This window comes from Miniopterus natalensis, chromosome 19, assembly GCF_054644295.1.
Source record: "Miniopterus natalensis isolate mMinNat1 chromosome 19, mMinNat1.hap1, whole genome shotgun sequence".
Classification (NCBI taxonomy): Eukaryota; Metazoa; Chordata; class Mammalia; order Chiroptera; family Miniopteridae; genus Miniopterus; species Miniopterus natalensis.
In genome coordinates this window covers 11,288,518-11,316,505 of record NC_142099.1, presented here as the reverse complement: position 1 = coordinate 11,316,505, position 27,988 = coordinate 11,288,518, and the positions used below count along the sequence as shown (strand labels likewise).

At 39.6% G+C, this 27,988-nt stretch overlaps 1 protein-coding gene across 1 annotated transcript; it reads left to right on the top strand.

Moving 5' to 3' along the window:
- The first annotated feature begins 232 nt into the window (after positions 1–232).
- On the top strand, positions 233–27,988 carry SNX27 (sorting nexin 27). Its single transcript, XM_016217581.2, has 11 exons — positions 233–1,413; positions 6,899–7,091; positions 8,968–9,032; positions 10,789–10,893; positions 11,919–11,997; positions 13,617–13,780; positions 17,696–17,785; positions 22,254–22,403; positions 22,712–22,840; positions 23,230–23,289; positions 24,142–27,988. The coding sequence occupies exons 1-11, from the start codon at positions 1,150–1,152 to the stop codon at positions 24,187–24,189; spliced, it is 1,347 nt and encodes a 448-aa protein (XP_016073067.2). The 5' UTR covers positions 233–1,149; the 3' UTR covers positions 24,190–27,988.

Below are 27,988 nucleotides of genomic sequence, written 5' to 3'. Positions count from 1 at the left end.
TTTGTAGAAGGCTTATTACTAAACTTAGCATCATTTTCAAGAAGGAAAAACTAAATGGTTTGGAACAGGACTGAAAAAGAGTTTAAAGGGTAGATAAAATTTTATTAAGCTGACTGAAAGAAGGCCAGGTATGTATTTCTGAACTCTCTTGGGATGGCCATGGAGGGAACCTCTGGGTCAGCCAGCTAGCTTCCTAATGGTTTTTGCTGAGACAGCAAGCTGGGTCAGCATTTTGGGAAGGTAGTTCGGTTTGCTGAGTGAGTTTTGTAAGATTCAGCATCTTTCTTGACGAAATTATTGTTCTTTCAAACCTTGTACTTTTCCTAGTTTCAGCCTTTTAAAACTGTGAAATAGGAAGGAGAACAAGTACATTGATTTACTGTGTAGCCTTAAATATGTATTTTTTAGTGTGAACTCAAACACAGGGCTTTAAGTGAGAAAGCACAGAGCAGAAAAATAGTGGATAGAATTCTAAGAGATTGGAAGTGATTGGGAGAGCAAAGGAAGTCGGATCAGATCATTTAATTTTAGAGAGGCTGTCTCATTGCCTTTTAAAAAACTGATTGATGGAAGAAACTAGTGTGTATGAAGATATATACCATTTAAGTCCCAACGTAATGAAATTTGTCATAAAGGGAAATTGACTAATTTGAAGATGTGGGGGGAAATCAGAGATAGATGTAAAAGAATTATCTTAAGTCATACTTTCTGAGTCTTTACAAATCAAAGAAATGCACTTTGTGGAAAATTCCTTTTAACAGCATTTCTAGGAGATTTAAAAAGGACCAAGTACAGTTCAAACGGCAGGTTATGTAAAAACCGCTTTGTATCGTATACATTAGTTAGGACCAGGGTGTTGGACTCTTCAGCTTTGAAAGCTTTGTTTTCTCCTCAGCTTCACTCTCCTTCCCATTTGTTTTCCTGAAGCTGTGTGTGTGATTCTAACATAGAGGAAGGGTAGGTTCTCTCATCCGTTTCCATTCTTCCCCCCTGCCATAAGTTCACAAACACTTTTTTACATTATGATCTGTAAGAACATAAACAGCTTTTCTGGAACCAAATTAATCTTGATTTTATGGTTCATTCTGTGTGACACTGGAGTTGGGGGCAGGAGGGTGGAGATACAAGGTGTTTGGACCCTTCTGGTTTATGGGATTGTCTTTTTCCCTTTTTCCCCTTAGGAACGGCGTGAATGTTGAGGGGGCGACACACAAGCAGGTGGTGGACCTGATCCGAGCAGGAGAGAAGGAATTGATCTTGACAGTGTTATCTGTACCTCCTCATGAGGCAGATAACCTAGATCCCAGTGACGACTCGTTGGGACAATCATTTTATGATTACACAGAAAAGCAAGCAGTGCCCATATCGGTCCCCACATACAAACATGTGGAGCAGAATGGTGAGAAGTTTGTGGTGAGTGTCAGCCCAATTTGACCCTCGAACATCTAGCTTTTGTTTCCCCCAGTCTTATCGTTTATGATATATATTAGAGCACTGGAATAAATGACGACATCATAGGTCAGTTTGCCCAAAAGATGGGTATACACATAAATCAAAGGCACTGAACCTGATTTATTGCTGGGGGTGAGCTATGGTAATGAAGAGTTCTATTTCTGTCTTTTTTTAACTTTTTAAAAAAAAATTACTGATTTTTAGAGAGAAAGGAAGGGAGAGAGAAATATCAATTTGTTGTTCCACTTATGCATTCATTGGTTGCTACTTGTATTGTACCCGCAACCTTGGTATATTGGGACAGTGTTCTAACCAATTGAGCTGCCCGGCCAGGGTGAGTCCTATTTCTGCTTAAGCATAATTGAATTTTATTCCAGACAGTTTTAAGTTTTGTTTGTTGTTTTATCGGTTGCCCTATCTCACTGTTGACTCTGTGGAGCTATAGAGTAAGATTCATTTTAAAAAGTGGTATGTTCCAAAACATTTGGGTAGTACAATTTGTCCATTCTAGAACCTACCAATGCCCTATATTCCTCTTCACACCTTGTTCTTTTTCATTTTCTTTGGACATAGCTGTGTGAATGATTAGCTCTGGTTTTTCCCAAGGCCCTAATTATATTCTGAATGCAATTCACATGGGCTGTTTTAGCCATTTCCATTCTGTTGCTGTTGTAGATGTGCAGGAAGGCCCATCTTGAATTCTGGGTGATGTGTGCCAGCCCCTTTCCTCAATGCCTTTCTTTGTTCTTCAAAGCTGAATTGACATTGATAGCCCAGTCTACCTAGTTTTTCTTTTGGTTGCGGTATGCTTTTGTAAAAAATGCCCTGGCTGCTCAGTTGGTTGGAGTGTCATCCTGTACACAAAAAAGTTGTGGGTTTGATTCTTGGTCAGAGCGTATACACAGGTTGAGGGTTTGAATCCCCAGTCAGGACACGTACATGAGGCAACCGATAGATGTTTCTCTCCCTTTCTCTCTGTCTAAAAATCAATAAAGCCCTGGCTTGTTTGGCTCAGTGGTTAGAGCATCAGCCCACAGACTGAAGAGTCTACGTTTAGTTCTGGTCAAGGGCACAAGCCTCAGTTGCAGGCTTGATCCCCGGCCCCTGTTGGGGTGTGTGTGGGAGGCAACCAATCGATGTATCTCTTTGACATCGATGTTTCTCTCCTGCTCTCTCTGAAAAAGCAATGGGAAAAAATCCTTGGGGAGGATTTAAAAAAATGCAATGAGTTCTCTTAGATATTGGCAAATAGACTACATGTATTTAAAGCTGTCCTGCTGACTAAAGTTGCAATCTCTGACGCTGAGATTTGTACCCTGTATAGAAATGAGCCGCTAGATATTTATGGTACATTCTTTCTAGTGGGGAGATGAGAAAAGCAAGCAAGGAAGCCAGAAAAGTTCCAGAAGGATCAGATAATGTTTGACTACATTTGCAGTTTAGCTGGAGATGATAGCACATAGGTTTTATGTCAGCCTGGTCTTTGTATTCTCAGAAGCAGACACACAAAATTTAGAGTTTTGTGTTTCAGAGGAGCTATATTTTGAATCATAAGGCATATAAAAAGTAGAAATCAAGGTCAGGTCCTAAGGTAGAGCAGATTGGATGTTGAGACCCTTTTGGGAATTAACTAAGACTTTGGGAACCTCTGTAGACTTCAGAAAAGGACTGAAATTACTAATTGTTTTATTTTTTAAATTTTTATTGTGGACATAATTACAGATGTCCCCCATTTTCCTCTCTTTGCTCCCCGTCACCCAGACCCCACCCTCCCCTCCCTCTGGCTCTAACCACACTGTGGTCTGTGTCCCTGGGCTATGCATATATGTTCTTTGGCTAATCCTTTCACCTTCTTTCGTCCTGTTCGCCTCACCCACCTCCCCTCTGACATCTGTCAGACTGTACCATGTATCCATTACTCTGGTACTATTTTGTTCGTCAATTAATTTTGTTCATTAGATTCAACATGTAAGTGAGAAATGGTGTTTGTCTTTCCCTTACTGGCTTATTTTGCTTAGCATTATAATCCCAGATCCATCTGTACTATCGCAAAAGGTAAGAGCTCCTTTTTACAGCTGCATAGTATTCCATTGTGTAAATGTACCACAGTTTTTCTATTCATTCATCTACTAATGGGCACTTGGGCTGTTTCCAGATACTGGCTATTGTAAATAACACTGCTATGAACATAGGGGTGCATATATCTTTCCTGATTGGTGTTTCGGGATTCTTTGGATATATTCCTAGAAGTGGGATCACTGGCTCAAATAGCAGTTTCATTTTTAATTTTTTGAGGAAACTGCATACTGTTTCTGTAGAGGCTGCACCAGTCTGCATGCCCACCAGCATTGTACTAGGGTTCCTTTTTCTCCACATCCTCACCAGTACTTGTTTGTTGAATGAATTATTAATGGGGTAGCCATTCTGGTAGGTGTGAGATGGTACCTCGTTATTGTTTTAACTTGCATCTCTCTGATGATTAGTGACGTTGAGTATTTTTTCACATGGCTCTTGGCCATTAGTATGTTCTCTTTGGAGAAGTGTCTATTCAGGTCCTCTTCCCATTTTAAATTGGATTATTTGTCTTCCTTTTGTTGAGTTGTATGATACTTTATATATTTTGGAAATTAACCCCTTATCAGATGTATCATTGGCAAATATGTTTTCCTATACAGTGGGTTCCCTTTTCATTTTGATGCTGGTTTCCTTTGCTGCCCAGAAGCTTTTTATTTTGATGTAATCCCGTTTGTTTATTTTTTCCTTTGTTTCTCTTGCCCTAGGAGATGTATCTGTGAAAATTCTTCCATGTGAGATGTCTTATATTTTGCTGCCTATGTTTTCTTCTAGGGTTTTTGTGGTTTCTGACTTACGTTTAAGTTTTTTTTTCCATTTTGAGTTTATTCTTGTGCATGGTATAAGTTGGTGGTCTAGTTTCTTTTTTTTTGCATGTACCTGTCTGATTTTCCCAGCACCATTTGTTGAAGAGACTGTCTTTACTCCATTGTGTGCTCTTGCCTTCTTTGTCAAATATTAATTGAGTGTAAAGGTTTGGTTCAGTTTTTGGGTTCTCTGTTCTGTTCCATTGATCTATATGTCTCTTCTTGTGCCAGTACCAAGCTGTTTTGATTACAATGGCTTTGTAGTATAGCTTGATATCCAGTATTGTGATCCCTCCAACTTTGTTCTTCTTTCTCAGGATTGCCGTGGCTTATTCGGGGTCTTTTTTGGTTCCATATAAATTTTTGGATATTTGTTCTAGATCTGTGAAATATGCCATCGGTATTTTAGTAGGAATTGCACTGAATCTGTAGATTACTTTAGGTAGTATGGACATTTTAATGATGTTAATTCTACCAATCCATGAACACTGTATATTCTTCCACTTGTTTATGTCTTCTTCTCTCTCTTTTTTTAATGTCCTGTAGTTTTCCGAGTACAGGTCTTTCGCATCCTTGGTTAAGTTTATTCCTAAGTATCTTAACTTTTTTGTTGGAATGGTAAATGGGGTTGTTTTTTAGCTTCTCTTTCTGAGAGTTCATTATTGGTGTATAAAAATGCTATCGATTTCTGGGTGTTAATTTTGTATCCTGCTACATTGCTGATTCGTTTATTAAACCTAGTAGTTTTTTGGTGGTCTTTAGGGTTTTCTGTGTACAATATGTCATCTGTGAATAATGACAGTTTTGCTTCCTCCTTTCCAATTTAGATGCCTTTTATTTCTTCTCCTTGTCTGATCGCTGTGGCTAGGACTTCCAGCACCGTGTTCACTGAGAGTGGTGAAAGTGGACACCCCTGTGTTGTTCCTGATCTTAAGGGAAACACTTTTAGTTTTTGCCCATTGAGTATGATGTTGGCTATAGATTTTCCTACAGGGCCTTTATTATGTTGAGGTATGATCCCTTTGTGTGTACTTTGCTGACAGTCCTTATCAGAAATGGGTGCTGGGTTTTGTCAAATGCCTTTTCTGCGTCTGTTGATATGATCACGTGATTTTTATCCTTCATTTGTTTATGTGACGTATCACGTTTATTGATTTGTGAACATTGCTGCTTCTGCAGTCCTTGGTTAAAAGTCTCCTCTTCAGATAGTCTCCTGTTAGTATTTCAGGGTGGTTCTTCCCCATTTTAGCTGTAGCTTCCAGTTTGGTTCCAGGAGGTGTTTCGAGCAAGATCCCCATACTGCACTGCCATCTTGATATCCTTCAGCTTTCTTTTGATGATTATTTTCATTGGATATCTTTCCAGTCCTTTTACTTTTAACCTGTCTGTATAGTTACATTTAAATTGGGTTTCTGAGAGATAGCATTTAGTTATGTCTTTTATACAGTCTTTTATTTGGTGTCTGTATACTAAATGTATACTTACATTTGATATAATTATTGATAGTTAGGTTTAAATCTATTATCTTATTCTTTGTTATCTATGTCTCATCTGATTTTTTCCCCTTTGTTCCCCCTTTCCCACCTTCTCTTTTGATTAATAGGGTATTTTTTTCATGACTTCATTTTATCTCCACTATTGTATTATTAGATATGCTTTGTTGTTTTAATTTACTAGTGGTTGTTCTAGGTTTACAGTATATATCTTTAATTTATAAGTGTTACCTTTATAGTATAATAATTTTGCAACAGTATATTTCATTTCCTCCTCCTATTTTTTGTGCTGCTGTTCTCATACTTTTTATGTTAACCCTGTTTTAGTGATGGAAGGGAGAGGAACAAAACTAGGTATATCTGACTTCAGGAAAGGAGTTTTTGCAAAAATCAATTTGATAATTAAAACCACTATTGCTTACATCATCTTTAGATCTTTTCTTTTGAAGTTTGGGGCACACACAACAGTATCAGTGGCATTACTTTAAAATTAACCCTAGGTTTTTACATCTCCCTCCAAATTCACGTGCTTGTTCATTCACAGTATTTACCACGTTGGCTTCGAATGACTTATAACTTTCTGAAAGTAAAATCTACCCTTAAAGCTGATAATTGTCTGTGAAGATATTTAAAACAGTGTTTGTTGGAGGTAATTTTAAGAGCAAAAATAGCCCAGGTAGGCATGGCTCAGCAGTTGAGCATCGACCTAGGATCCAGAAGATCACAGTTCGATTCCTGGTCAGGGCACATGCCGGGGTTGTGGGCTCCATCCCCAGAAGGGAGCGTGCAGGAGGCAGCTGATCAGTGATTCTCATCACTGATGTTTCTCTCTCTCCCTCTCCCTTCCTCTCTCTGAAATCAGTAAAGATATATTAAAAAAAAAAATAGCAAAAATAAGATCATGGCCCCTTTGAAGGGGAGTCTTTTGTACAGATAATTTCTGGCATGTTTATTAAAAGTAAGTCTTAATTTTACAGTGACCTTGAACATATTCTCTGTTAGGTGAGCCTGATTTTTGATGATTCTGTGATTTAATTTGTAGTAAACAGGCTTTTTTGTCCTTCCCCTCACCAGGTGTACAATGTTTACATGGCAGGAAGGCAGCTGTGTGCTAAGCGGTACCGGGAGTTTGCCATCCTGCACCAGAACCTGAAAAGAGAGTTTGCCAACTTCACATTTCCCCGGCTTCCAGGGAAGTGGCCGTTCTCTTTATCAGAACAGCAATTAGATGCCCGACGACGAGGGTTGGAAGAGTATCTAGAAAAAGGTAAGCTGGCCTATTAAACTCTACTATCTTGAACAGACATAGGGTCTAGGCATACGTTGCAATTCCTAAGCTGCATAGCTAAATTCCATTAAACGCAGTAGTGAAAGTAAGTCAAGTTTCTGACTATAGGTGTTGAATGATCTGAGCTTTGAAGCCAAGACTGAAATTCCAGTACAGTGATTAATAGCCTATTTTATTGACTCCCTGAACACATAACAACAACAGAAAAATGCATAATTAGTTTTTATGCATTAAGGACCTTAATTTATAGTAGGAGTGGGGAACCCTTTTTCTGCCGAGGGCCATTTGGATATTTATAGCATCATTCACAGGCCATATAAGGCCTGCCAGCCGGACATTCCCCACCCCTGATTTATAGGGTTATATTATTTGCCAGTAAACATGTATAGACGGACTCAGTAACATGCTGAATTGATTTGGGAACTAAGTGGACAGTATCCTTGGCATATCCTTCTTGAAAATTCCTCATTCCTCTTACATGTGTCCATGATAGTTTGCTGAGTTGTAGGTAATCTAACGTCCCTTTGTTCTAAGCAGGTTATAGGTAGAAGTATTGAAACTTACTTGTTATCTCAGGACTTCCAAATGGTACAAAAGGAATTTGTGGATGTAGATGCTGAAGCATTTATCTAGAAAGTTGGGGCAAAGGACACATCTCTTGAAAAAATAGTTCATTTTGTGGCTCAGAAAAGAGACCTTGCTTCGATGCATTATAGAGTTAACATACTTGCCAACTGAGCAATAAGCTTTTCTTTAAAGTACTAACGTAATAGAATAATAGTCTTAGTGGTATTTAGTAATTCTGTGTCCTTATGTAAGAACTAATTGACCTAGTTGAATTTTCTTTTAAACTTTGGTAGAGAGCTTTATCCCTGAAGAAAAATTATTTCCCCTGTAGAAGTAGTGAAACCTCCTCATTCGTTTTTAGTTTTTTTCTAACATGGAATGGCCTCTAAACACAGCCCTTGGGAAATGAGAAATGGTACAGTTTTTTGAAATAAAATCATCATTGTAATTTGCCATCCTCATGAGAATGTCAGGAAATTAACTTTCTTAGATTTTGACCATTAGCTGCCCACCTCCCTGCTTTCCTTCTTCCTTCCCTCCTTCCTTTTTATTGTTGTTGTTTTGAAGCTCAAATTAGTGAGGTGAAAAGATGTGCTCAGCCCGGCTGGGTGTGGCTCAGTGGTTAAGTGTCGACCTAGGATCTAGGCAATCAGGGTTTGATTCCCAGTCAGGGCACATGCCCGGGTTGCGGGCTGCAGCTGATCAATGACTCTCTCATCATTGATGTTTCTATCTCTTTCTCTCCCTCTCTTTTCCTCTCTCTGAAATCAATAAAGATATATTTTTTAAAAAAAAGAAAAAAAAAAGATGTGCTCAGCTTAATACTTTATTATCTACCCATTTCCCCTCAAATGGCTTTAAATGTTTATGGTTCTCTCGTAGGCCTGTTCCTAAACCAAGTAGATATTTTTCCTTTTGTATTTCAATTTTGTGTTTGGTTTATTTCTAAGTGACCTTACCCTTGCTCTGTTGTCTGGCTTGTTAATAGTTCACATAAGACTACAAAGTTAGATTTACCTAACTTTTATTTCTCTTTTTTGGGAGTGACTTTCTTTGGCTATGTTTAATATTTTTAGCGAGCTACATTTTTGTACATTCTATTACTCCTCTGTTCTAGTTCATACTTACATGACTATTTCTTGTGTCTTAAAATATCATATGTTAGGGATGACATACTACCTCAGCATTGCCTGGCACTAATGATTTACGCTTGAACCTTGATGTGTAGTTGACTTTATATTCTTGATTTTTAGAGCCTTATGTCAGATTCTATCTTTGTTTTCAACAGTATGCTCAATACGAGTCATTGGTGAGAGTGACATCATGCAGGAATTCCTGTCCGAATCAGACGAGGTAAGTGACTGCCCCTACAGTGACTGTTTCCCTTTTGGCTCATTGTGGGGGGAAATAAATGAAAGATATTGATTATGGCAAATGTCTATTTTTCCAGTCTTTTTTTTATGTGTCCTACTTATCCTTCAAGACCTAGTGCGAGGTCCACCTTCTCTTTGAAGCCTTCTGTTATTCAAGTCATTGATTTTTCATTCTACCGTGAACTTTTGCAGTCAGTGCCACTTAATTATCACCTTGTTGGTATCTCATTCTCTAATTTTTTATATATAATCAGATAATTACTTTATATTTTTAGTGTGACTACCTATAGGTTAGAGCTAAATCTTTTTTTAGCTTTATTGAGGTATAACTGACAAATAGGAATTGTATATATTTGAGATGTACAACTTGATATTTTGATGTACATTGTGATGATCACCACAATCAGGCTAATTAGCATATTTATCATCTGTTTGCTTATTCCTTTCTTTTGTGGTGAGAGCACTTAAGATCTACCCTCCTAGCAAATTTCAGTATACAATATACAGTATTTGTTAACTGTGGTCACCATACTGTACAAGAGACCTCCAGAGCAAGAGTTAAAGCTCGATCATTGTTACATTCCCAGCGTCTTATCACAGTATTGAGCACGTTGTAGGTGCCTGATAAATATTAACTGATAGGAAAATGAATATGTAATGCCACTGTATTAAATAGTGTGCTATCCACTGATTATTTTATATGTATATGTCTTATTTTCCCAACTAGATTATAAGTTTATTGCAAACAAGGGCTTATAACAAAGTAATGTTTAGGATGATTTTAGGCAATGAATAGTACTTTTTTGTTCTTGTTACTCTTCGCCCAAGGATATTTTCTCCACTGATTTTCAGAGAGGGTGGAAGGGAGGAGGAGAGGGAGGAAGTGGGGAGAGAAAGAAACATTGATGTGTGAAACACATCAATTGGTTGCCTACCGCATGTGCCTGGACCAGGGCCAGGGATCAAACCTGCAACCCAGGTACGTGCCCTTGACTGGGAATCGAACCTGACACCTTTTGTTGTATGGGCCAACTCTCTACTCACCAAACCACGCTGGCCAGACCTGAATAGTAGTTTTTTTTAAAGTAGTAAATGAAGATGGACTTGTTCTTAAATAGTTGGTTCTCTCTAATAAAAATTACAAGGTCAGAAATCTGTTAGAGGAATGTGTTAATCATGAAAAGCAATGAGAGTGAATTATTTCTTTGAATTAAGGAGGATAAGTATTGTTTATTCTTTGGTAGAAGAAAATTGGGCATCTGACTAACTCATATTCCTGAGTTTCATCCATTTTTCCTTTCAAAGGTGTCATGATTATTTCAGCATTCAGAAAGGAATTTATTATACTCCTTGAGCCAATCTAACATGCCTAACCATATAAAACCAGAGAATATTCATTGAAACTACTGCTTTCAGTTGTCTTTTCTTATTTTTGAGTTCTGAATGTTTAAAAATAAACGAAAAATCTCCTCTGTGTTTGACCTAGTCTGTTTCACATAAGTTTTCTGTTTTAAAACGTGAACATGTTGGCTCCATTTCTTTCCCCCCCATTCATCTTAAAGGTTAACTTCTGCTGCACTGTAAAGTTGGCTTAATGACTTGTGTGTTGACTTACAAGGTGTCTTTTCTCCCCTTTTCCTTGGGACTCACTTTCTATCACATTTAGGTTGTTGTTTAGCCAGCATGTTACAAAGAGAATGAAGATATAAATTTTTTTTCTGTGTCTTTCTCCCCAGAACTACAATGGTGTTTCTGACGTAGAGCTGAGAGTAGCATTACCAGATGGAACAACAGTTACAGTCAGAGTTAAAAAGAACAGTACTACAGACCAAGTATATCAGGTAAAGTAAACTTGAGCAAGTAGACTTGACATTGAATGGTTCAGAGCTAAGGAAGATGGATAAATGAGTTAATACATATAAAGTGCTTGGGGCATCTGGCACAAAAGTTTATTAAATGTTAGCTACTGTTGTTGATGTTAGTATTGTTAATGTGAAATTAATTTGTCTTCCTTGAAAGAAAGAAGAGTTAATATGAATTTAATTTGTCTTCCTTGAAATAAATATCCCAGGTAGTAGTGGTTCTGATTAGCCCCCTCTCCCCTTTTAATTGTCCAAAACTTTAAAAACGTATATGAAAGCAGTATAGTACAATGAACCTCTGTCTGTTCACTCAGTAGTCATCAAGAGTCTTCTACATTTGCACTATATATCCTTTCCCCCCTTTGCTTGAATATTTTAAAGCAAATTTCATGTCTAACCACTGAGCAACCTGGCCAAAGCTGATGATGGTGATTCTTAGGAAATGGAGGTCTCCAGCCCGAGACATGAATCATCTGAAAAATGAGCAAGAATAATTTGTGAAGCGTGAACAAAATAGATGAATAGATACACTCAAGAACCAGAGATATAGATTTTGTATGTTAATAGCTTATATTAAATGTAGGCTGAATGTATGAGACTGGATAGTTAAGAATTTACTTTTTTCTTAAGATCTGTTCTTATCTAGCACATTTCTTGTAAGTGCTGTTAAAAAAGACCCTTGTGGGCTGATGTGATATTTCAGAGAGGAAAGCTGATATTTAAGGAGAAACTATTACCAGCTTAAATTAGAGGAGGTAAACTCATACTTAGAGATCATAGCTTTTTGGGTCAAATACAGGTAATTTTTTCCTTTAATTTCATACATACTTATGTGCATGTGCATGTACACATACATACAAAGAAGAATAGCTATAGATCATGAATTTAGTTTATGTGAAACCAAAGTGGCAGAACCTCTCTTCCCCCTAACATGGATACATCTGTCTTCATAGCATTGTCTGACTTAGTTTTCTGGAAACTAATCTATCCTGTTTACACTTTAGGCTATTGCAGCGAAGGTTGGCATGGACAGTACAACAGTGAATTACTTTGCCTTATTTGAAGTGATCAACCATTCCTTTGGTAAGTGCCAGTGGTTAATATTAAGTTTTGTTTGGGGATATTTTATCCTCATATTGTCAGACTGAAACTCTTTGCCTAGAGAAGAAGAGCTGGCAGACCAGGGAGATTCTGTTTATTAGGACAGTCTCCAACAAGCAGACCAGGCACATCCCATTAAGTCCAAGTCAGAGGGTATCTGCTCACTGTTGGTGCGTTTTCCTCTTTCGTAAGCATAAGGTGCGTGCCCCCAGGGCCGAAGCGGATACTTTCATGAGTTTCTTTTAAATCAGAGGTTCAAAATTAATATAGTCCAATGAAACAGCCTTAAAAAGAAGGAATGCTCTATTTAGTGACAGCCTGTTCTAGTGTACTTTATGCTTCTTGTAGATTTTTAAGAACAGCTTTTTGTTTTCAGGAGTTAGAGATAAATTGATTAAAAGCCATTGCTTTAATGCATATCTTTAAGTTTCTTTGTAAATAGATAATCCTCTTCCTAGGAAGTTTTATTACATCATGACAGGAAGCTTGTCTTATATATTATTTTATAACAGTTAGGGATGTTGGTCACACTGGTTGCGTTGACACCACAAAGGGGAGGAAGTCAGTGCTTGTCCTTAGTGACATAGATTTCCTCATAGTTTATTTCCTATAGTTTATGGGTCTTTTCCACACACACACACACACACACACACACACACACACACACACACGGCTAAGGCCAGAGATGACATAATATTTATTGATTGATCAGCTCTTCCTTATCCCAGAAAGGAGGAGAGTTGGCAGACTTGGGTTGCCTTGCTGTTCCAGGTCAGTGTAGATAACTTTGATGCCCCCTGAAGTGGCCAAGTCCCTATTATTCTTTATCTTGCTAATTCCCTGCAGTCTAACTAGGCAGATAGAAATGTTACGAAGGATTGCTAGGGACCCAGGACACTTGGATTCTAATCTTGTCCTTCTTTTCTAAGCTTTAGTTAATAAATAAAATGGGAAATATTAAACCTGTCTCTTGCAGTGTTATAAAGCCAAGTAAACATCAAGAGAAGAAAACTGAGCCTTTCCCGAGAAAATCAATATAGAAATTAAAAGTGGTAGTGTTTTATCCTGCTTTGTTAGAAAGAGGAAGTAACTTTACTCTGAAGACACTTTTCACTTTGATGAATGTCTTAGAGTTGGGGGGTGGGGTAGGGAGAGCCTTTCAACTCTTAACAATAAAAGCAGTTCACTGAGAATTGCCATGTGAGAGACTCTGAATGAATGCACCATAGCTAGGTAAGAGGAGAGGCTTGCTTTAAAGATGTTCAGTGGACATCACTGTAACTTACCGGATAATTGACTTTGTAGTAGGTGCTGTCTGCAGAGTTGGCATGTTAACTGAATGGCATGTCATTCAGGTGATAGAGTTTAGTTAGTTAGAGGCCTGACTGGCAATAGTCATAGTTAGAAGGGATAGATTTGGCTAGACAAAGGGTTATTTTGTCATCCTGAGGCAGAGCTCCCTGATGGCCGTAAAGCCGATGTTCTGGTTAATGATAATCTGCCATCTTGATCGCCTGTTTGTACTTTATCTGCAGTTTATACTAGGGAAATCCCTTATATATCTTTTCACTGTAGCTTTCTTTGTTTTGTTTTCTCTTTAGTACGTAAGCTGGCACCTAATGAATTTCCTCATAAACTCTACGTCCAGAATTACACATCAGCTGTGCCAGGCACCTGCCTGACCATTCGAAAGTGGCTTTTTACAACAGAAGAAGAAATTCTCTTAAATGACAATGACCTTGCTGTTACCTACTTCTTTCATCAGGTGGGTGAATTGATCCTCCTGGAAAGGCCTGATTTTTTATTTTATTTTTGTCTTTTTATATGGAGTGGATAATTTGCCAATTCAATGTGGATCCTTGGGTAACCTGCTTTCCCCCCGAATCTTAATTAAATTTGTGAAATGTGTTATCCCATTTCACAAAAGATAAATAAGTTTAAGAAGTGAAGATGTCCTGGAATTTACAATATTTATTTAAACAACAGAAAATGAGCATTATGGCTATGTACCTTTTCAAAAATTTTTTTTCCAAAATTACACATTCATAGAGTTTAAAGCATCATATAGTTAGTTATACACAGGTTATTACAAAAAATATTAGTTACCCCCACTTATCTTCATCTCTCCACAAAGGCAATGACTTTTTTAGCTTTGTTATTTTGTTTTATATTTACTACCATGTCTCTGTTATAACTTAGTTATATTGCTCCTACTTGATTTTTCAGATTCAGATAATATCTCTTCATTTCCCACTAAAAGATGAGACTCTAGCTGCATTTTATTCCCCATTCTTACTAATACCCATATCTTTTCCTCTCTCCCATCTCCCTAATATAGGCACATTATAATATTTATTTAATCAGTGTTCAGTGTTTATATTATTATGACTATAAATAATGAATTTATAGTAGAGCCTTGTATTGTTGGAATGAGAAAATTAGCTAGAAGTCAGAATATCTGGTTCAAGTATAGGTTATATTCTTAGCATAGCTTTGCTAAGATCTGTTTCCTGATCATATAAGTGGACTCATACAGTATAGTATTTGTCTTTTTGTAACTGGCTTATTTCACTTATCATAATGTCCTCATTCATGTAATAGCAGTGGACAGAATTTCCTTCCTTTTTAAGGCAAAATAATAATATTTCATTGTATGTATATGTCTTCTTTTGTTTATCTAGTCATCTGTGGATGGACATTGGTTTTTTCCTACTTCTTGGCTATTATGAATAATGCTATTATGAACATGGGTGTGTGTATATCTCTTCAAAATCCTGCTTTTAATATACCCAGAATTGGGATTACTGGATCATATGGTAATTCTGTTTATAATTTTTGAGGAACTGCAATACTGTTTTCCATAGCGGCTACACTATTTTATATTCCCAACAGGGCAGATGGGTTCAAATGATTTTTTGCTTGACTAGGTAAACATTTGTGCCATTTGGAAAATAATAGTAAATGTTTTCCTACTTAATTTTATTTTTTTGTATCATATTTTGATGGTGGGAATATCTAATGTATTTCACCAATTCCAAGATGCCATTGATTGTAAGATGCACTATTATTTTATGTACTGCTAAGACAGAGAAAAGAGCTACCAATTAAACTGATACATCATTGATTGTAAGATGCATCCCAATTTTAGGATTGATAAAATATTTAAAAATGTGCATCTTAGAGTTGATGAAATATTAGGTAATGATAATGAGCCTTTTCCTTAAACATATTAATAAGGTTGAAATTCATGGTAGGATGTATTTAAATTCTGGCTAACTATAGCAGATTGAACACACATTTAAGCTACTCCTTCCTAAAATAATAGTAATGGAATTTTAAAGGCATAAACCTGCCAGGACAAAGGACAGGGGAGGAGACAGTAGCAGATGAGAACTGTCAACAGTTTTTACAAAATGAATGTTTGCATGAATTGAGAGGAGTCTGGTGTTTGGTAATTGTGGAAGAATTGGTGAGAGTCACATGGGCTAGTCAAACAATGTAATCTTTTTTTTTCCATTGCCATTTATCTCCTCTATGCCCTCAAGCAATATAATCTTTAAAAAAAATTTAAAAAAAATATATCTTTATTGATTTCAGAGAGAGGAAGGGGGAGAGAGAGAAACATCAATGATGAAAGTCATTGGTTGGCTGCCCCCTGCACGCCCCCTACCGGGGATCGAGCCTGCACCCCCAGCATGTGCCCTGACCCGGAATCAGACTGCAGTCTCCTGGACCCTAGTTTGATGCTCAGCCGCTGAGCCACACCTAGCCAGGCAAGCAATATAATCTTTATCAGAGATGAGAGAGGAGAGGTGAGAACATTTTTACTGCCCCATATGAACTCTGACCCTCTTCTGCCCTGGGAAAGTGTTCAAATATTTAAGTGCTGTTCCAAGTCAGACACAGGTCTAGGTATTGGGGATACGAATAAAACAAATACAATATTTTTATTTGGTCACCAGAAAAGCCTTTTCTCTTAGCTAAATAACACCTTGTTACATGGGAAGTGAAATAGACCAGTACTTATTGGTTTTTCCACCCATCTTCTCTCCCAGCTTCCCAGTAATTGGTTGAATTTGGCCTAGAGCAGTCAAGTCTTTTGGTGATAAAAAATACAAGTGTTCAGGTTCTTCAGGACACCATGTGGCCGTTCTTACTGAGCATCTGCTCTGTGACCATGATCCCCTGTGCTTAAGTGAGCCCTCGTTTGTATGGCTAGGACTGGGGAGGAATGGGCATAATCTTCCCATTAGGCGGTCCCAGGCAGGACGTTAATATCTGTGTGTGGTTCTTGGAACTTAACAGCCAAATGATGCTAATAGCAATGATAATAGTAACTGTTTATCTATACTTTATGAAACTCAACATCTGTTGTCTCACTTTGTTGTCTGCCTGTGAGATGGGTATTATCCCTATTTTACAAACTGAGAGGTTTTAAGTGACTTACTCAAGTGCATATTGGTCAGTGACACACCTAGAAGTTGAACTATCCTTTCGACTTCAATCCTGAACTCATTCTGTTGCACAAGTTATTTTCCCTTAAAAGACTATGGGGAATGATTTCTACCTTAAGGAAGCTGGCAGTCTTCTGATAAGAGCTCAAGAGGATGCCAGTGTAGAGTTGTCCTTGCAGCAACTCCCTGAGGTTAGATTCTGAATGCCCTAGGCAAATGCCCTATTTGTTGTTGTTTTTCTCCCAATGATCAGTTTTCCCCTCCATTAGATTTTAAATGTTTTCTTGGGGTAGAGTGAGGTTTGGAAGGGGGTGCATATTTCATTTAGCTGAACCAGGAGTTGTTTAGAATGAACATATTATATTTAGGTACCTTCATGCCTCTTTCAAGCCCTATTGGGGATTTTTTTTGTTCATGGTCTCAGATTTACCACTTTCTCTGCCAGTTGCTGCTCCCCTAGTTTAAGCTCTTGTTTCATTTTGTACTTAAAGTGTGACAACATCGTTGGTGTCTCTTATTCTCTCAATTCATTTGACACTCATAGGCAGATCAATCTTTCTTTCAAAAAAGTTTTCATTGCTTATTTTAGCTCCCTATTGTCCTTAAGTCTAAATTCCTGTGGGTGCTTTTTAGAGTCCTTCCTAATCTGTTAACCTACCCCTCTAGCATTATCTTTCATTGTCCCTTAACATGTACCCTTTATTCAAATCAGGCAAATCTATCTCCTAAATGTATTTAAGCTCAAACCCATTCCTGTTTCCTGACTTCAGCTAGCAGTTTCTTCTAGCCAACTTACCCTTTCGGGTGCAACCAAGACTTCCTTGATAACTGCACTTAGCAGTAAGCTCTCATGTCCTCACTGCATGTGTCTTAACTCTCCATACCACACATTTTGCTACGTCATTGTTACCTTTAATACAGTGTTATATGCTGTCTTTTAGTGTTCTCTGATTGTTTCATATATAGAAATTAACCGGAATTTAAATCTCTTTAACATGTGAAACCAGATTCCTCACATGCCTAGAACAGCCCTTGAGTACATACCAGACACTCCTTACACGCTGCTTATTCCAGTAAATACATCCATGTGGCAGAGAGCACCAGAGATGTGATGTTCCACATACTTAAGAGTTATTCTGAAAATGAATCTGTCTCTATTTTTATCAAGAATGTACTTGATAATGATTTTTACATTTCTTTCTTCCCTGCCTTTGTTTTGGTGCCAGGCTGTAGATGATGTGAAAAAAGGTTACATCAAAGCAGAGGAAAAGTCCTACCAATTACAGAAGCTGTATGAACAAAGAAAAATGGTCATGGTAGGTTTGTGTCCCCATAATCTCTTTATAAAATGCCTCTTCTTATCTCTTAAACTTGTTCTTCCAGTCATTCCTGAAAGATGTTGCAACCTGGTCTGTGGCTTAACTATTTAAAAAAAGAAGGGGAATATAGACCTTGATGTAAAGTCCATTGTGTTCCTCCATTAAGCACACAAAGAGCTTCTTTTGTTATTGATAGATATATAACTTTATTATAAATAATAACCAAATGGAATTCTTTTTGATAGAAAAAGCCTAAAACAAAGATAAGCAAAACATTTAATATGATAAGGGTAAGATTCTATAGGAATTGATACTAGGCTTTTTTCATTAGAAATTATTTTAGTTATGATTTAGTGGTTGTAAGATTATTTGTTTTTACAACTTTGATCTCTGCAGTTGCTTAAACATTTATGCTCAGTAGTGTTTTTGCTTAGTATCATATCCTAGAGCTGTACTGTTCAATTTGATGGCTGCTAGCCTCATGTGGCTATTTAAATTTAACTCTATTTAAATTAAATAAAATTTAAAATTCAGTTCCTCAGATGCATTAGCCGCATTTCAAGTGTCGAGTAGCCACATGTGGCTAGTAGCTATGTATTGGACAGCTCAGATATAGGCTATCTTTATCATCACAGAAAGTTCTGTTGGAGAGGGCTGCCTAGAATATTTCTTAAATATTTTAAAATTAGTTTTCAATTTGTATCTGCTGTAAATACAAGGACTGAAATTGTCAAAAATAAAATTTGTAAGTAACACTTGCAAAACTTCCACCTGTAGAATTTTAAAATTTCTTTCTTGGCAAATGCACATATAGTTGAAATTTTTCCAATTATAATTTTTCATGATTTCACACAAGGCAGTAATTGCATTGTAATGATTCTTATAGATCACTTGAATTTCTTTGTACTTTCTGTGCACTTTTTATGAAGGAATGTTCATCCATCTGAGTTAGTTGGGTTAGAACAAGAATATACAAATTAGCCATCAAATTTAGCCCGTAATCTTATGTCTAGCTGGGATAGTTATTTTCTCTCACTTATATGATGAAAAATAAATTTCCAAAGATCAACAAGCCATCTACGAATTTTCTGCATACCAACAGACTGAAATAGACCACAAAAAATATTTTAAATAGAATTCAGTCTATTAATTTGCAGAATTTTGCTTAAGGTAATTTTAATATGTAGGTGGCAGGATTTTAAAACTCAGCTTCCTATTCTTTAAGATAATGGCATTGTCTGTTACATATTAACGCATGATTCTGGCCACATCTGCACCTTTTTTGGTGAAAAGGGCCAAATACTAAAGGACTGTCAACCTTTGCAATAATTCTTTGTTTTTTCCAAAGCCAGCAGAATTAAAGTAGTTTCATAAGGGTCTCAGATAATACCAGTATGGAGTAAATACTGTTTTCAAACACACTGTCTTCCACTTATGCATTTAACCAAAAGTATTCGTTGAGCACCAAGTGTGTGCTAGGCACAGTATGAGGTGCTAGATAAATAAATAGGCTTGAGTTGTTCTGTGGCAAAATATAGAAAATCTGAATTTAATAAGCATAATAATCTATTATGAAATAATTTTCAAACTCAAGTTTGTATTTTGTAGTTGTTAGATGGGCCAGGTATAGAAACCTAGGTATAGAAGCTAGGGTACAGAAACTCAGTGGGGCAGGAAGCTCCAGGTGCCTAGCAAGGGACGAAACTGGGAAAACAAGAACCTTGTCCTCAGGGTAATCTACCCTCTCCTAGCATCACTGGCTGTGTGGTTTAGCCTCCCTGAGCATTCCTCCCTAAAGATAACATCTAGGTCTCAGTTGTATTTCAGCTCCAGGCCCAGATAAGCAGCAAACCAAGCAGCACAAGTGGCCCCGTGGCTGACTCAGGACCAGATATATTGACTAATAACCTCGTTTCCTGGCACCAACTAATCAGTGGAGATCACGACCCCAGAAAGAACACACCTAGAAAGCTGATGAATATTCTATTGAGGCACTCCCCTGAGACCTCCCCTAAGATTTCCTGCATGAAAGAGATAAATACGCTCAGGACAAAGGACCCAGGGGTGCTTCAAGGGAGCAGGCCAGCGCCATCTCCATCCCTCCGAGGGGACTCCACAAGACTTGCAACCAGGGGAGCAATGGGAAGTGGCTCACCCCCTGAACTTGTCTCCAAGGCCCCTTCTCACTCCAATTTCTCAGGGAGCCAAAGCAGCCCAGCCTGGGCTCTCTTGTTACAGCTTCTATGCACCTTCCTTGTTTCACCGTCCTAAGTATATTTTTGCTGCCATCATGCAACCAATACCCTTTGGCTCAGTGCCATGTAGCCCTTCCCTTTTGATATCCCAATCCCCTTTTAATGAATTTAATTTTTTTTTTACTCACCATCTGAGATTGCTATATTGCCTACTGGTGTACCACACAGCACCAACCTTTCAGTTAAGAACCCGAGTGCAGTTGGTACATTGATGTGTTTTCCCATGGGTCATTGGAATTGAATATAAAATATGCTTAAACATTTATGGAATTTAGTTGTCTTGAAAACCTACTACCAACATATAGTTGTATACTAGCCCCATAATACTACAATCAAATTTTAAAGAAAATACTACTGAAGTTTAAATTTTATTTAAGTATAATTTCATGTAGTAGTGTTCAAAGACATTAGCTTAGTCAGTGGTCATGGTCAGTACATTGAAACTTTGAACTCATATGGACTCTTCAGAACCCATAGGTCTTGATACCACTATCTGTAGTAACTTAGTATGCTTGATATCAAGGCCGAAGATGGGTCAAATCACTACGATTAGTTGCCAAATCACTGTGAAAACTTCAACAGTTAACAGACTTCTCAGTTCTAGTTTCTTTTGTATAAAATGGGATGTTCGGATTGCCAGCTATCGAGTAGAATCTTAAGAAAATGCTCCAGAGTTCTTGGTAGATAAATGAGTGTTGTGTAGGTTTCCCTGTTCTCCAAATACACAGAATACCTCATATCTTTGCCAGAGTATGTAAGATCCAGTGTGAGCAAAATGTTTTGTTTCCTACTTACAAAATTAGATTGAATCTCAAATTTGGATGGTTGAGAATGTAATGTACAAGAGAGATTTTTTCTTTTCTTTTTTTACTCACACACAAACAGCAGACATTTGGAACTTAAGTTTTTCTTATGTTGGAGTAGCCTGACTTTGCCATTGTTGAACTGACAAATAAGAAATTTCTGTTAGTGTTTCTCAATGTGATTTTTAGTGATTTCACACAAGGCAGTAAATGTGAAAGTAAGTGTTTCTCAAAGTGTGGTCCCCAGGTTAGTTTCATGGGAATCACTTGTGAAGGCTGCTCACAATGCAGATAGCTGGACCCCATCTCACATTTTTTAACTCAGAATCTCTGTGGGTAGAATCTAGGAAGTTTTGTTATGATTTTTACAGAAGCACCTTGGTGATTCTGAATCTTAAGTTCTTCAGAATCGCTACTCTAGGGGTTTGAGAGAGTTGGCTCCCAAGGTTCCTCTCAAGCACTTCAATTTTAGACCTGGTTTGACCCTTGGCAGGTTGTTTGGGAGGACAGAGAGTTCTTCAGAATGGACCTCAACCCACTCACCTAAAGTGTTCTGCTATGTTAAGTACTGAGTCTCTACTTTAATGTGTCCTGTTTCTGTATTTACTTACCTTGCTAAATATTGAACATTCACAAAATGTCCTGTGCTACACCTTTCCTCTGGTCTAATTTGGGCCATCATCTGAATGTATGTGAGTCAAAGAAGGTAATTTAGGAGACATTTAACTACTTAAAATTTAATATGAAAAGAGAATGGACAGGAAAATTTTGTATTTTAAATATATAGCTACATCTTTATGTAAATCTGTTTGAAAACAAAAATTGACTTTTCTTTTGGAAATTTTGGATGTATATAAAACTTTAAATGTTTCTTCTCTTTATGCTTTGTGCAAGTCCAGGAATGTAGAGATTGCCTGCTTACAGTTGAGAAATGCTACCTGACTCGAGAATCTTGAAAACCTTAAGTTCCCGAGTGAAACTTTACTTCTGTCATCTCACGAAGGCCACAGCTGCCCTTAGTTTTCACTCAGGTTGTTTTTAGAACTATGCTATTAGGAAGTCCCCTGAAGCTCCTTTGTTTTCAAGGACTACATTTCTCAGTGTGGAGGGATAAATAGAGGGTTGGAGTGGCATTGTGAGTTTTCTTCTAGTCCTAGCAGTTTTGGTTAGAGTGTCTCTTCTGGCTTCATTTATGTATGTTTTTTTAAGTAGAGAAAGGTTGGAGGTTGGAAGTGGGATAAAGGATCGTCTTGGAGTCCTGTCCCAACAGGGATGGGCGTGAGACCAGAGGCAAGGTCTTCGGGTCTTTGGGTGAGAGGATCCTCTTTGTCCCTGTGCCATCTCAGCAGCTCTTCATGGTGGTTTAGTTCCATAGTAACACTGTTTTCCCTTCCTTTTTCTTTCTAGTACCTCAATATGCTAAGAACTTGTGAGGGCTACAATGAAATCATCTTTCCCCACTGTGCCTGTGACTCTAGGAGGAAGGGGCACGTTATCACAGCCATCAGCATCACGCACTTTAAACTTCATGCTTGCACTGAAGAAGGACAGCTGGAGGTGAGAGTTCAGCATGGGGCCAGGCCTGCGAGTGCTGGTGGTACTCTGATACCCACTTGCTATGTTTTAGTTCCTTTTGGGTGGTGGTGGTGGAATGATGTCAAAACTGTTTTGACTGGGGTAGATAAATAGGCGCTGGATTCGCACTGATCCTCACCTTCACGTGTTACACTGACTTAGTCTCCTGTCTTCTTCTCCCTGAAGTGATGCACACTTCTCCACTCATTTCTTTCTGCTGCCTGGCTCAGAACTGTCTTACTAAGCTCCCCAGCATTCTCACACTTACACTCTTGGTCTTGGTTGTTTAGAACCAGGTAATAGCATTTGAATGGGATGAGATGCAGCGATGGGATACAGATGAAGAAGGAATGGCCTTCTGTTTTGAATATGCACGAGGAGAGAAGAAGCCTCGATGGGTTAAAATCTTCACACCATATGTGAGTGGTGACGGGGAAGCGTGCTTGGGGAAAGTAGATGGGGCTTAAAGTTCTCCTTAAACTAAATGCGTAAGTGGAGAGAGCTGTAGAGAGAGCAGTGGTCTTGAGGTCTGAACCTATGTGAATTCTAGGGCCCCAGGTTCTTCCTGTCTTTCCACGGGCCCCACTAGGATTGGCAATTTCACACCCGCTTGACTCTCAATTACCACTAGAAGGAGCCAGAGAATAGTAGATGAGCCAGGCAGGCCTGGGCTGTGGGCCTTGTTAGGGTTTTCCTCTAGGCTGAGCAAGTTTGGAAGGTGGGGTGACTGAGGGCAGAAGTTCAAAGGCATGGCCCTGTGGTACCTGGTCCTGAGAAGTCGGTGAGTGTTGCTATGTTCTTTTTTCAGTTCAATTACATGCATGAATGCTTCGAGAGGGTGTTCTGTGAGCTCAAGTGGAGAAAAGAGGTAATTCTAAACAGTCTTGAATTGATTATTTCATCTTTATTTGTTTAAAATGTATAGGCCTATGGCCAAATACCTGGGACCCTTACCTCCATCTTCACTTTTCTGGGACTGTTAGGCTGGTGATCCCAGGTGAGCCAGGATACTCTTCCAGAGAGGGTTGTTAGCCTTTGGATGCTGAACAGGCTGTGGAAAAAGCCCTGCTTCTTCCTTTCTCTGGAGGATGGCCATTGGCTGCAGGCTGTCCCGTCTCTCATGACTTCATGGACCCTCCTCTGCCTGTTTTTATCAAATTACTCTCCATACTGTTCCTGACCCAGAAGGGCAGCTATCCTCAGTTTTAGCCGCTCTGTCCAAACTAACCAAGAACGCCTATGTGTGGGCAGGTCTTTGCTCCTGCTTTACTGTTGTGTGTGTGTGTGCCAGTGCTAGAACAGAATTAGGAAGATCCTGAGTAATTAGCTACTTTGTCTCAGAAAATGTTTCCGAGGTTCAGTAGTAGAGTCAGGGACATGAAAATGTATATTCTTGGTATAGTAGAAAGAACGTTGGGCTTTGGGCACCAGATCTGTATTCTCTCCCAACTTTTTTTCTCTGTGATTTCGAGCCAGTCAGTTTCCCTAGAGCCCAGTTTTCTCATCCTTTCTCATGTGTAAAACGGGAAGGCTAAGCCAGATAATTAATAGCCAAGGTCCCTTTTAGCTCTAAAAGGCTGTGATTCTAGATGGGAAGTTATACTGGGGGAAGAGGCCAATCAGATCGATTCATCTAGTCGTATATTTGAACGGTTGTCTCCAGATGGGAGATGCAGACACCTAAGGCTTCCCAATAACTCTTTCCTTTTTTTTCTTTCAGAACATTTTCCAGATGGCGAGGTCACAGCAGAGGGATGTGGCCACCTAGCCTTTCCCTACGTCTTTCCCTTCTCCACCTTCATCCTCTTACCCCCTTCGTCTCCCGTGTCAGACAGAGTAACCATTAACACAAAGGAGGAAAAGGAAAAAAGTCATTATATTCAAAAGCCCTAAACTAAATATTAATAATAATCCTTCTGAATTTCATGTCTCTGGAATTGAGCCAGTAGAAAACAGCAGATTGGTCAGCACCAGGAGTCACCTGAGTTAAGATAGGAAAAGAAATATGCCCAACCAACTCGCCAAAGGTATCTTTGTCCTTGTACCTGGGCCTCATACCAACAGAGTATCCTTGTACTATATTTTTAAAACTGGAACTATGAACTCCATCCATTTGCACTGTTCAGACATATATATGTATGTATGTAAAAATTATATATAAACAAATTAGCTGCACGTATATACATATATATATTTCTTTTTAAATTTCATATTGATGGCAGTACCTTTTTTAGCTTGTGTTTTTACACACCTTTCACTAGAATTCATGACTTCTCTCTTGCTCTCTTTATTTTGAAACAAACTTTAAAAAGGAAAAAAAAATTTTACAGGGAAAATACCTCTCCTCATGAAGGACTCGAAAAGTTTACAACCTGCTTGGGTTTTCCCCCCCTTTTTTGTATGGAGTGAAGATTCTGCCTCATGGGTTACTGTAGAGTCTGAGGAGCAAGGAGCATGGTTTCTTTTTCTTCCAAGAAGCTGTTGGGGAGGCGAGAGGGGTGTGTTCCTGAAGGGCAGCAGGGCTGCGGGAGAGTCTACAGACTTGGTGTGGTCTCTTAATCCAAGACATTTTTCCTGGTTCATCTCTGTCTCATGGCTTTCTAGCCACATTCCACATCTTCCTGCTTCCCTAGGGCCCCTGTATGCTTCCCCTCAACTCGCCTAGAATGGGGGAGGGTGGGCTCAGGAGGTTAATGCCACAGGAACCCGATACACTTTGTGGTCATAATTTTTCATTTCCCGGCCTTTTCTGAGGCAGGGGTAGTACTAGGGACCAGTGTTAAAATTGATACCTTTAGGCACAAAGATTGGACTTTGGGTAGGGGAAAGGAAGGAAGAAGTGCCCTATGTACATAAGCTTTTCCCTACTTGATTTGTGACCAATAACCACCCATAACTGTCACATTCTCTTACTTTCTTACACAGCTGTGTGGGAGGGATCTGACAGTGTCCCAAGGCCTTGGGGCAACTTGGAAAGGGTCGTGGTCTGTGCCAAGCAAACCATAGCCTGTCCAGGCCAGCTGAGGACCCAGGAAGGAACAGTAGGAACATGATTGATTTGGGTTGGATCTCAGCTTTTAATTAAAAGGAGACTGAAGGAAAACCTTTTTGTCCCTAAAGAGCTCCTCCTCTGACCTTGTGGTTAGACCTCTGAGACTTAAGAGCCACATCCCAGGATTGGGGGCCAGGGCTGACTGGGGTAGGGCAGCATTCTCAGCCCCCAGCTCTGTATTTAGATACTGCACTGGGAGCTCTCGGTCAGGCTCGGGTGCAACTGAAACACATCTTTGAACCATTTTTTCTTTTCCCTTCTCCGTTTTCTAAACAAACACCTCCATAGGGTGGCATCTTTTGCTTTGTCTAACTGGGAGGTAACCATGGTTGGTTGTAGTCAACTCCACTGAGCAGTGTTGGGGTGGCTTGAAGTTTCTTGTTTTGTAACTCGTTTTTGCAGATCATCATGAGGCCTCTTTCTTTCTCTCTCACTGTGTTACCCTGGCGGCTGTTTGCCCCAGGGGAGTGTAGGATCATATAGAATATCCCGTCTTCTTTTCCCTATTCCAAACCCAGTGGAATCACAGAGTGCAAAATGTATGAATGCTGAGTGTTTAAAGTTGTAGAGAGCAATCCCTGACTTGAAGGCTTTGACACAGGATTAACTTCTTTTGGCTGAAATTAATTTAATAATGAGCCAAAGGAAGATATGTTGATTTTCCACTCCAAGATGCTAAAGAGGCTTTTGATGCCAGCTTTGTTCAAACTATGAAAAATAGCAGCAGTTTGCTCCTATGCCCTCAGAGTGGGCTAGGAATGAACAAATCCAGGAGGCCCCTTGCCAGCCCAAGTGCTGGCCTCCGCATATGGGACGTAGCGGGGATGCCCTTAGGATGGAGGCCCCTTAGAGTGGATAGATGCTGCTCTGTCCCCTTCCTGACGTAGACTTCACTTGGTGCTTTGGAAATTGTCTGAAGGCCCCCTGGGTAGGTGGTCTGTTGGCAGAATCTGTGTAGGAACAGCCCCTGCTTGAGGCTGTACCACTGACACAGCACCGGCTGCAGCAAGGTAGGGGGAGGCCCCAGGGGACAGCGCCTTCTCCCCCCCCCCCCCCCCCCCCCACAGCAGGCCTCCTGCAGTGGAGGCAGAGGTCACTGGCTGTGGAGCTCCAGAGGATCCAGCTCTTCTTTGCATGAAGCATTGTTAGTGTGACACTCCTTTTCCCCCTTGCTCTGCACTTCTTTCTCTGATCCCTGCTACCTTTCTTAGTCCTGGGTTCTGCCCAGGGAGGCTTCTTTTGCAGTTTATCTCTGGGAAACGGAAGGGCTGCCCCTTCCCCCTGCCTTGCCCCAGCAGAGCCAGCAGGATTTTTCTGGTCTCCTGTTGTCCTCTCCTCCAAGTTCAGTTTCTATTCTCTTTGGTAAAAGCTCCGAGTTTTTTATGGATCAGGAGAAAATGCAGGCCCTGAGAAGCCTGTCCCTGCAGAAAGTCTCCCTTGGGCCATGCTTTGGGCTCTCTGCTCTTTATATTTATATTCTGCTCTCCATTTTTCTGCCCTCCCCTTGCCCTAGGCCTAAGCTCAGCACAGGTGAGTGCTCAGGGCAACTCCTAGGCCTGGACAGAGCTCTCAGGGAGGAATTAGATAAATGTTCAACATCGTGCCCGGCCCATCTGGCTTCGTCCTTTAGTGACCCAGGCCAGTAGCTTAGGGCTGTCCCCTCTTGTAGCTCCTAACGCAGTGCTTGGAGCAGCAATATAAGGGCATTGACAGGAGGTGACACCTCTCTCTTGTCTCAGAGTTGCCAGCTTATGGGTCTGGCTCCTAAGAGGCAATTTTCTTAAAAGGGACTACATCCTGGTTGATGTGAAGCCCCCAGACCTGGAAGGACTGCTGTGCCCTCCCTGCTCTCCGTGCTCTGGCTGGATTGATGCAGCAGGAGAAACCATTCGGTCTGTTGGACGCCTGACATACTGCTAGGTCCCCTCACTGGGTTCATTGCGTCACATTACTTCCTTGTGGAGGGGGGAGGACGTGGCTGAATACTGAGCGAGAGAGAAGACTCGATGGGTGTGCTTTAGTGCCCACCTTCCCGTCCCACCTCTGTCTTCCTCTTCTAAACCTGGGCACTCCGTGCCAGGCCTCACTCACACCGGGACAACATCAGCTCTCTCCTCAGCAATAATCTCAGGTGTGTGGGAAGCTTAGGGCTGTGGGGGAGATCGGAGCCGAAGAGGGGAGCGATGCGGGGTGCAGACACTTGGCCAGCTGCTGAAGTTGGACACCAGTTTTATATCATGCCCCCTTTAAGCCAGTGAGCTGGGCTTCAGTTTTCCCCAGGCCATGCACAATTTTAATTTATTTGAGAGAAACTCTAATTGTATTTTCACTGCAGTATCTTGTATTTTTTATTTGTGATTAAAAATGTGAAGAGAATACGCAGACACAGAAATGGCTAAGTGTTTCTTTCACGCCTTGTTCTAGAGCTAACCACTCTAAACTTGCTCGGTAATGTCACTCAGTGTGATTAATTGTAACATACTCTTTTAAATAAATCGATTTATTGACGAAACTA

What these genes read in the sequence shown, in the direction of transcription:
- SNX27 (XM_016217581.2), top strand. Translation starts at nt 1,150, where the DNA reads ATGGGATTGTCTTTTTCCCTTTTTCCCCTTAGGAACGGCGTGAATGTT. An exon ending in TCCTGTCCGAATCAGACGAG is followed by an intron (nt 9,033 to 10,788) that starts GTAAGTGACTGC and finishes CTTTCTCCCCAG; the next exon opens with AACTACAATGGTGTTTCTGA. An exon ending in CTGAAGAAGGACAGCTGGAG is followed by an intron (nt 22,404 to 22,711) that starts GTGAGAGTTCAG and finishes TTGGTTGTTTAG; the next exon opens with AACCAGGTAATAGCATTTGA.